This window comes from Lolium perenne, chromosome 1, assembly GCF_019359855.2.
Source record: "Lolium perenne isolate Kyuss_39 chromosome 1, Kyuss_2.0, whole genome shotgun sequence".
Lineage (NCBI taxonomy): Eukaryota > Viridiplantae > Streptophyta > Magnoliopsida > Poales > Poaceae > Lolium > Lolium perenne.
Window position 1 is genome coordinate 246957199 of NC_067244.2, and position 9772 is coordinate 246966970.

The 9772-nt window shown below is 48.0% G+C and overlaps 2 protein-coding genes across 3 annotated transcripts; one reads left to right on the forward strand and one right to left on the reverse strand.

The window, feature by feature from the left end:
• The first annotated feature begins 531 nt into the window (after positions 1-531).
• LOC127327515 (uncharacterized) lies at positions 532-6736 on the forward strand. Of its 2 annotated transcripts, none has more exons than XM_051354295.1 (17): positions 532-717; positions 1270-1333; positions 1563-1677; positions 1892-1954; positions 2584-2684; positions 2781-2847; positions 2920-2991; positions 3270-3431; positions 4123-4196; positions 4280-4377; positions 4773-4880; positions 5110-5207; positions 5292-5429; positions 5522-5569; positions 5707-5821; positions 6200-6297; positions 6379-6736. In XM_051354295.1, exons 1-17 carry the CDS (start codon positions 639-641, stop codon positions 6466-6468), a joined length of 1590 nt encoding a protein of 529 aa, XP_051210255.1. In that variant the 5' UTR covers positions 532-638; the 3' UTR covers positions 6469-6736. The 2 variants fall into 2 exon arrangements, with proteins under 2 accessions (XP_051210255.1, XP_051210256.1); XM_051354296.1 differs by having other exon boundaries at positions 533-717; positions 1563-1671.
• A 12-nt stretch (positions 6737-6748) lies between these two features.
• Positions 6749-9191, reverse strand: LOC127327514 (MACPF domain-containing protein NSL1). Its single transcript, XM_051354294.2, has 2 exons — positions 7899-9191; positions 6749-7805 (listed from the first exon to the last, which is right to left on the reverse strand). The coding sequence occupies exons 1-2, from the start codon at positions 8911-8913 to the stop codon at positions 6919-6921; spliced, it is 1902 nt and encodes a 633-aa protein (XP_051210254.1). The 5' UTR covers positions 8914-9191; the 3' UTR covers positions 6749-6918.
• Between the last annotated feature and the right edge of the window lie 581 nt (positions 9192-9772).

A 9772-nucleotide genomic window follows, 5' to 3' on the forward strand; every position in this document is an offset into this window, starting at 1 on the left:
CATTGCCGCACATGCAAGATCCGGAGCAGCTCGCTGAAGCAGTCCCCGTCCTTGCTACTATGCTCGCCGGACGCGGAGGGCCTTAGGCATTTCACCTCCGTTGTCAGCCGGACTCGCCGCGCCGCCTACCGCCGGCGGCAAGTCGTTCCCGCAGCCTCCCGTGCGCTCGACCTAGGTAGAAAACGAAGTCGTCGTCAGGAAGATGAGAGAAATACCGGTTCAGTATTGATGAAATCCCTGGCCGGTGGGCCCCTATTGTCAATGAGAGAACAATGTTATCCCGGTCTGATTTGTGGCTTTCCTGGCGCGCCAAACAGACCTAGGGTCGGAAATAGACCGGGATTTCATAGTTCATTGTGCTAATTTCAGGGATTCAAAGTTTAGGGTTTAATTTAGCGAACCCCACAAGTTTAAGGTTTATTTTGAACTTTTTCCCTTTCGGATAGACACACACACACACGACACGAGGTCGGCAGCACTTGTTCCCTTGTGCCCCGCGAGCGCCACGCAGCACACGGACACGGTAACCACCAGTACGCCACCGACCACACCAGGCTGCTGCTGTTCAACTTCGTTCCCAAGCCAAGGCTTTTCCCCCAAACCCAGAGCGAGCGCGCGGCGGAGAGCAGCAGTAGCACATGGACCCCGCGGCGGCGATGGATACCGGCGAGCTGGACGCCCTGCTCCGAGCGGCGGACGACTTCGGCTCCTACCCAGGTTCGCGACGCTCCTCCTTCCCCGGCTTCCTCCCCTTTTAGCCTTGCCCCGCCGCATCCAATCGAATCGAATCGGACCTATCGGATCATTTCCTCCGCCGCGCTGTTCCCCGGGACTCCACTCCTGTACTCGGGGTGTTCTACGTTTGTTTGCTCGCCTCGGACCGTGGAGAGGACGAGAAACTGCGATCTCGGTGGTAGGAGATCCTGGTTTCCCCGTTCGAATGTTTTTGCCGCGGCTGTCCGTCTTAGAGATCGTGCATCCCGATGCGGCGTTTCTAATTCCGTGCACCGGGGCTTAGATTATACTAGCTGGACAACTAATTTCATTCCAATGCTAGTTGGATTTTGCGTTTATTATTCATTCCAGTGTTGGAGCCAATGGGGATTAATTCCTCCCTCCCGACCAATTAATGGATGGGTCTGTGAAGTGTGTACCTAGGTGGTGCCCTTAGAGTTGGATCTCTGTAGTTGCATTTCGAGAAGGCATCAGGCAGCCAGTTTGCTGTCAGGTACTGACTTACCATTATTTCCCCCCTTTTTTTTTCTGTAGGAGTTCATGGTGATGACACTGTGAGGCAGTTCCTGGAACAGTTCCCTCTGCCTAAGCTGCTAGGGTAAGCTCCGTTTCACTTCCACCCAACAGTTTCAGTTTCATGTAGTTTTCTCTACAAATGTTTGTTTGTTTGTTTGGTAAGCTGCATCTTTCTGGCAATATAGTGATGTCGTGTTCTAGTAGTTTCGTTGCAATCTCTGTTATCTGCAAATGCCATGAAGAATTTACGTTGTTGCTCACGTCTATGTGGATTATCGTGACCGCTGTTTTGATCCGTCTTGCTCCTGCAGTGCATTGCAGAGTCAGGCAGATGTACCTGGGACGGTTGAAACTGTTGCAGCCTGCTTGGACAAAGTATTTTCTTCTACATATGGAGCATCGCTTCTGCCAAGCTATGGCGTATGTGTAACTTTCTGTCTCCGGTAGCTTTTGCTTTATGCATGTCCAACTACACCTCTTACCTTGATCAGTGTACTTATAGTTTTTTGAACATCTTACAAAGTGATCGAGATGTTGATGTATTGTCTGCATTTACGTTTATCAAATCTCTTGTTGGTAAAACTCTTGTAGTTGCACACACCTGGTTATCTAAACACATAATTATAATGTGATCTTCCAGGAGTTTATTCAAGCTGGGCTGCTCGCGAACTCAAAGAATATCAAACAGTTGGCCTGCAAAGCTGTACGTATCCTGACTATTAGCAGATGCCTTTTATGGATGTCGTTTCATTGCTTTCCTTACTGTAACTTATACCTTCATTTAGGGCATTTAGAAAATATGGTACCTATTGGTTCTTCAGATCAGAAATAGTACTTCTCATTTGTTTGTTGTCTTGATACGGCAAGTGTGTAAAAGCACAATTCCTGTTCAGTTGTGTACCTTCTATTGTTTAACTTTTAAGTATGCTCAGCCTGCTGATTTAGCTTAGTTCCCTGCTATGTTCCTCTGTTTATCCCTCTCTTTGTCTTTTTGTATAGCAGCAGGAAGTTTGGTTTTGGTCCTGACCATGTACTTTGCGCCTCTCGGTGTTTTTGTATTACAAATGATACGACTTTCGATGCTTGTTAGAGGGAAAAAGAGGTTTAATTTTAAGTTGAAACTGGTTTTAACCCATTTGCCCTCTACTCTCACCGCCAAATCGAATGTTTTGTGCAAACATAATCAACTCTCGCAAATCCATTTCATGCACAATGCTTATCATTGTGTACAATAACCACTGGCATGCTAGGTTTGACACCTCTTTCAAATAATATCTTCTGCAATATTTGTTTGACCATTGTCTTCAGACTCACTCTCAAGTTCTGTACCAGGTGTTACATCTTCTTGAGAAGACTGGAGATAGTGCTGTGGCTGTGGACACATTTGTGCAGCATAATCTGTACCCTCTTCTGGTCAACTGTTTGATTGAGGGGTATTCTTATTATAACAAACTATATCTGAAAAGCCATGTCCCATGACATGCACTATGCTTGGATTTTTTTTTATTAATCGTGTTTCCTTTCTGTAGAGATGAAGAGATCTCAGCAATTACTTTGGATGCCATAAAGCGCCTGGCAGAAATTCCTAAAGGAATTGTGAGTATAATATTTGTTCACATGTTCCTCTAAATGTGGATAAAGGATGCCAAAATAATATTTTGCTTTCAGGATATCATATTTCCACAAGAAGGTCAAGGATCTTTGCAACTCGACAAAGTGGCAGCTCAGTCGTCCTCAATGGTATGGGTTTCCAAAATCCACCATTATCAAGTCATTTTTGTAGAACTATTGATACCTGACCCTTTGGCCGATGGCATACTACATGCATACACATGTAGTAATGACTAAAGTAGTTTCACAGAACTGTTTTGTTAATACTGGCAGACTACTTAGGTGTGTTCAGATAAAAAATAGTTAGTGGGATACAGGAAGGAACCTTATTTATGTCGTACTCGATACTATTAGTATCGTTCTGTAAAACCTGTTTAAGGTGTTGTTCATGTCCATTTTCTTCGCAGGCACGGATTCGCATTCTATCTTTGATAGCTAAGCTCTTTGCTGTGTCAAGTTCTACTGCTACTGCAATTCGTGACTCAAACCTTCTCAGCTTATTTGAGGCTGAGATAAAAGATAGAAAAGATATGCTTAAAACCCTGAGTGCACTAGAGGTCCTCTATGAGGTAATACTATTTATGTATAATATAATAATATGTCTTAGTTGGATTGCCTTCTCATTTTCCCTTTCTATCACTTGATTTATCCATCTCTCTGGTTGTGCCATTATGTAATTGGATTAACAGAAAGGATTCACCCCCTCTGCTGAATATGTATTACTGATTAAAATGAAAAAAAAAATGCATAGTCAAGAGAAGGAAAATTAGAAGAGAAGCCCCTAAATAAGCTAAGCTAGACAAACCAGCTACCATGGTAGAGACTGTCTAATGCTGAGCCATTTCAAGTGTGCTATCAAAAGCCTCTTCAGTTTATGTTTGTTAGGAGGGACTATCTGAAGATCGCGTAATTTCTTTAAACAAGTCCATAGTCAGAACTCTTCTACATCCATGTTTGGTGGGAGTTTTTTTGTATTATGTCTTTGGAACCAGCTATTTTTCTGCATTTTTTCTTATTTTATTTCTTCATTTGCCTAATCTTACACTAGTATTTGTTATCCAGCACATGTTAGTGAAACCAATTTCATTACTGGTCAAACTGCAACCAATACGTATCGATTACAAGGTTTCTTTTTTGTAATTGTTGATGATAGGGAACTAGGAATGCAAGATTGTGTGCATTAATAAAAGAATGCAAGATTGTGGATTTTCTGAGGTAAACTATACATGTTAGCTAATTATGCCTTTACTTGTATTGCAGCTTGCGGAACACCCTCACAGCAATATCTTCTTGCTGAAGACCAGTTTGCTTCAACACATAACTGATGTGATCAAGTACTCAACTACTGCCTCCACATTTGCGTTTTACCTTTCTTGTTTTTTAGCTACTCAATGCTGTATATCTTTGGTCCTTGCAGCGATTCCTCAACTGATCCTGTTGTACGGTCAAGGGCATCATTGATCAGTGGGAGGCTTCTTTCTTCAGCTGATGCTTTTATGACTATAGATCAATCTTGTAAGCATGATTTGTCTTGCAGCTACTACACTTTGAGTTTATGGCTCTGCTAAATATTTTACTTATATTGTTGGAAATTTTGAATTGTGTGGATTATTAATCATTATATGATCTATAGCATGTTCTCGACTTTTGTTTGTGTGTATGTACTCTGCTAAATAGAGTGTATTCCTAAATTAATAATTCGTGAACAGCTTCTTCAAAAACAAAAACATGATTCTGAACAGTCTTTGTTCTAATTTATGATAAACATTGATAACTAATTTGTTGGGTCATTGCTGGTACCTTAAATCGGAATGCATCTTGATATTATCAGGGCAAAGGGTATCTCTGTTGGGATTCTGTAAAAACAAAGGTACTAAAATGAAATGCTAATTAAGGTTTCTTGATGTTAGGTGTTATGAACCTGCTCTTGGCCATAGACAGAATATTCAAGACGGAGGAAAGTCAAAATACTGATGAAATTGAGAGCACTTTGGAGACTCTAGGTCTAATTGGTTCAAGTAAGTTATGGTTCTACTGCCTCCGTCCCAAATTAGTTTATTGTCTAGATATGCATGTATCTAGACAATAAACTAATTTGGGACGGAGGGAGTATTTCTTTCCTATCATTTTCTTATGTGCTGAAACGGTTTCAGTGAAACCTTTATCTGTTCTACAGTGGTCTAACCAGAACACTTCATTTCATGATTCTGACATACTGTTTGTTTGTCTGGCTCTGTTGGGGAACAGCAACTCAAGGAGCAAGTTTGTTGTTCATTGATTCATCAAATGTTGCCAAACATGTGGTAGAATTATCCTTTGATCGACAGGGCAGAGGCAAACAGCTGGTAAGTTCATCTACTAACATTTTTGTCATTGGCAAAGTTTCCAGAAACTATTATTCGTAGTAGTGAATCATGCACACCTTTCAGGCTGCTTTGCATGCCTTTGGAAGCATATGTGGCGTTGATCGACAAGAAGACCAGATGAAATTGGATGATCAAGCAGAAGAACGCCTCAAGCGCTTAGTCTATGTTGTAGCATCAAACAGTCCAAAATTAACTCCTTCAGTAAGGGCAACTACAATTTCTCTAGTATTATCTTCCGCACCTCATGTGATTATAATTTGTCTTTATACCGGTTTGTTTTATTGGCTTGCCAGGCTCTTCTTCTATCAGTTCTACAGCAAGATCCAGATATTCGGATAGCTGTAAGCAGTTCTTGCTTGTTAGAGTTTAGTTGTAATTGGTTATCTTTTTTTCTGTATCCGTCATTGCTGAGTTACGCTTTGTTTAATCAGGTTGCCTATGCTCATTATACTGATTGCATTTCGTTGAATGGTTGCAGGGCTATAGAGTAGTATCAGGACTGGTTGTCCGAGAATGGGGCCTAAGGGAAGTTTGCTCAAAGCCAGAGATAATCAGAGTTGTTACTGATCCAACAATGGATACAACAAAACTTGGTAAGCAACTAGTAGTACTTCTAGTGCTTATAATGCAGTAATTATAGATGCGACGTTTCTTACAGAATCATACATCTGCCATTTCTAAGCAAAACAAAAATGTTATCACCAATTGTGGTGGGGCTGTTATATTCCGTTTAGCATTTGGACATCTTTTAGCATAATTGAGCTGGAGTTAACTGTCCTTGCCGTCATGCTTACACATAATCTAACCCTCAACTTCTCTTGCTCCAGATCCCAAAAAAAAAAAAAAAACTTCTCTTGCTCCAGTGTTTGATATGATGTTTACCAATGTCCAACTGTTTTCTCAGTCATGAACAATGCTATGTTGTGCTTACTTTATGAACTGTTTTGGTGAACATCGGTTCTTGATCATAGGCATGGAAGCACGGTATGCTTGTTGTGTGGCAATCAACAAGGCCTTGTCATCGTCCCACCTTCTCCATGAATCGAGTCTTTCTGAACTCATTGGAAAGGTATTCTAGTTCTTTTATCTGCTGATTTTTGTTGTCTGAAACATGATTGTTGACCAACGAAACAAATGCCTCTTGCTGCAGCTGAATGAAGCGGTTAAAAGAGGTCCTTATCTTTTGGAGAGGAAGCGTGTGGAGGCCCAGCCGGTGGTTGCTACCATGCAGAGGTTTTAAGTTCGCCCTAACTCTTAAGCTACAGCAAACCTGAGAAACTGTGTACCCTCTGTGCTTGATGCAACGCTTGCTCCGGTCTCTTGTATACATGAGAAGAACGTGTGTTTGTTAGTGCGGCAACTGAACTTGTGTAACGAGGATAGTATCAGAGATGCAGGTTCTCCGGTTCGGTTTTGTAATATAAACGTGCGATGGAGGGATGGTGTCTCATGCAATCCATCTCACAGTTATAAGTAAAATCTACAAGTAATCCTATACTATTTTGCAATGGAATGCCAGATACGGAGAAGCACCATTGCTCCCTGTTGTCCTGTTCAAAATGTATATTTTCTACCGCTCTATCTGTAGCTTATCTGTTCCTTTCTGAGACTCACAAACTGGCCCTGATTTACAAGAGCACAGTTGCCTGTACAACGTATATATCCACAAGAGACTAAACGGCAGATAGCCTCAAGCATCGTCGTCCTCTGGCACCGAGACGAGCAGCGAGTACTTGGCCTTGAGTGCGATCTTGCCGCCTTCCACGCAGAGCTTGGCGCCGGTGACCACCCAGTACCCCGGCAGGTCGTCGGGGCCCCTTGTCACCTCCGTGGTGTCGATGTATTTCGCCATCCTCTGCACTGGCAGTGGCACCGGCGGTCCCTTGGGGAACACGGCCGAGTTCACCTCCACCTTCCCCTCCTGCGGTTCTGTCTTCGCCGCCGCGGCGATGGAACCAGACAGCGCTGCGCTGAGCATCGCCGACACCGAGCCCGACTTCCGGGCCACGGCGAGCGGCCCGTCCCATTCCGACCGCCGTATCTTGGTGCGCGCCACGCCCGAGAAGCCGAGCCGCAGGAAGAGCACCTTCTTCAGGCACGCCTCGCGCACCTCCAGCCAGGCCGCGGTGACCACGGCCGCGCAGTCGTCGATGCGCGCCCCGTTGTGCTGCACCGGCGCCGTGCACGCGTGCGTCAGCAGCGGCGACCTGACCGGCTCGTAGTACGCGCGCTCGTTCACCTCTGCGACGCCGGCGCCGGCGGAGACCGCGTCGCCCGTGACGACGGTGATCGCGCTCGGCGAAGCCGACAGGTGCTGCAGGTGCACGCCCAGCTGGCTGTTCTTCTTGCCCTCTAGGAACAGCCGGATGCCGGTCACCGGCCGGCCACCGGAGCCGACCTTGGTGGTGTTGACGCGGAGCTTGGGCCCCATGAGCGTGAACTGGAGAGACGGCAGGCTGTTCCTCTTCTTCTTCCTCTGCGGGCCGAGCGTCAGAGGCAGCTCGCCGAACTCCGGCGCCCACTGCCGCGGCACCTGGAACTCCAGGAACTGCTCCAGCTCCTCGATCGGCGGCTTGTCTGACGACGATCCCAAATGAAAATGATGAGAAACAACGCATAATAACAGAGGACGACAAAAATCAGGGTGGGGCGTGGCGCGCAGATGGTTACATCTGAGGTAGAGATTGACGGCGTGGTTGAGGAAGCCGCGGCCGGCGACGCCGGAGAGGAGGGAGGTGATGGGCACGAAGGCCATCGAGACGACGTCCGGGGAGGCGGCAACCGTGGTGAGCCACTCGTCGTGGCTCTGCCCGTCGTCGACGCCGCCTCGCCTGACGTGGATGCCGACGACGTCGTCCTTGTTGAAGACCACGGGCGACCTGAACGCGCGCCAGGCCGCGGAACCAGGGCCGGGAACTGCGCGTCGTGATGACCCGCCGCTCTTCGTCCTGGTGGCGGAAGAGCTCTCCCGGCGGCGATCCTGGGAGAAGACGTCGTCGGCGAGCTTCTTGAGCCTGGCCTGCACGTCGCGCGGCGCGAGGGCGGAGCCCCGGAGCTGCTTGACGCACACGACGTCCTTGCCGCCCATCCTGACCCCGACGATGACGTGGGTGCCGTACCGGTCGATGAAGGCGGCGAGCGCGGCGGGGTCCCAGAGCTGCGGGACGTCGCGCGCGACCTCCTCGCGGAGGGCGAGCCGGCCGGCGCGGGGCGCCTCGACGGCGTAGAGCTCGACGAGGCGGGTGTCGAAGCAGAGCGCCCGCGTGGCGGCGGCGTCCCGCTGCCAGCAGCCGCGGTAGTCGAACATGGCGTTGAAGGGGCCGGACGGGATCTTGGTGCCCGGCGGCAGGGAGAGCAGCGACTGGTTGAGCTGCTCCGCCATCTGCGCGAAGGGGAGCGCGTCGGAGCGGAACCGCGCGCGCTCGCCCTTGTCGGCGACGACGCCCGCGGGCGCGTCCCGCACCACGGCGCCGCCCGGGAGGGAGAGGTCTCGCGTGCTGGAGGAGGCGCCGGCGCCGGCGGGGGAGGGGGATAGGTTGAGGAGGCGTCCGGGGGAGAGCTTGGCGCGGAAGAGGCGCAGGTCGTCGGTGAGGTCGTAGCCGCACCCGACCGCGCGCACGGCGGCCTCGGCCGCGTCCTGCGCCGACGGCGGACGAGCGGAAACTGGGTCCGCCATCATCATCATGATCGTCGGCTGCACGTAAACCGGCGACGGCGGCTGAACTGAGCTCCTGGGTTAATGTGTCCCAATGGTGCGCGCATTATAAACTGGCCACCACCGGCCGGTCAGAGGTAGAGACGAGAGAAGCTGGTAGCGTGGCGTGGGGTGGTCGTCTCCGAGCAGGCAGCTCACGGCGGTCGTGGCGTCTTTGTCGTGTGGGAGCGAGCGAAAGCTGCAGGTTGATGGCGACGGCGGGCGTGGAGTCAAGGCGCCGGCCGGGACACTCGAGGTGAGTGACGTGCGGGAAGGGTTGCGAGTGGCCGGGCGAGGAGCTGACTGGGTCTCTGGGGCTGGTCGTTTTCGCCACGGAATGAAGGAGATTTTCCGGGAGACGCGGGTACCGGTCAACCAACGCGGAGGGGGACACTTGATCCGTTTTGCCCAAGGGCCTGCTTGAAACAAAAAGAAAGCTTGAGGATTGTCTAAATGTGGGAATAGGAAGAAAAACACAGTTTTCATAGGGCCGCAGCAAGGATATTTAATTTTTTAAACAATAGAATATTTTATAAGAATCTTTCTTGTCTACAAGAGTTTATGGGCTGCAGGTTGGCGAATCAACATATACATATAGAAACATTTAAATTTTGACCCATATGCCTTCTGAATGTGTCCTTTAAGATTTTAACCAAGATTATGTTGAATTAAATAACTTTTCTTACCCCCGCAAAAAAAAAACTTTTCTTAAAGGTAGATAAATAATAGAGGGGGTGAGTGTTCTTCGTGACGCGCTAAATGATGTACACAAGCAAAACAAAGCATGGTCATTTTCAAGATTGATTTTGAGAAAGCCTTTCATAAAATCAAACCTTTTCTATAGCAGTAT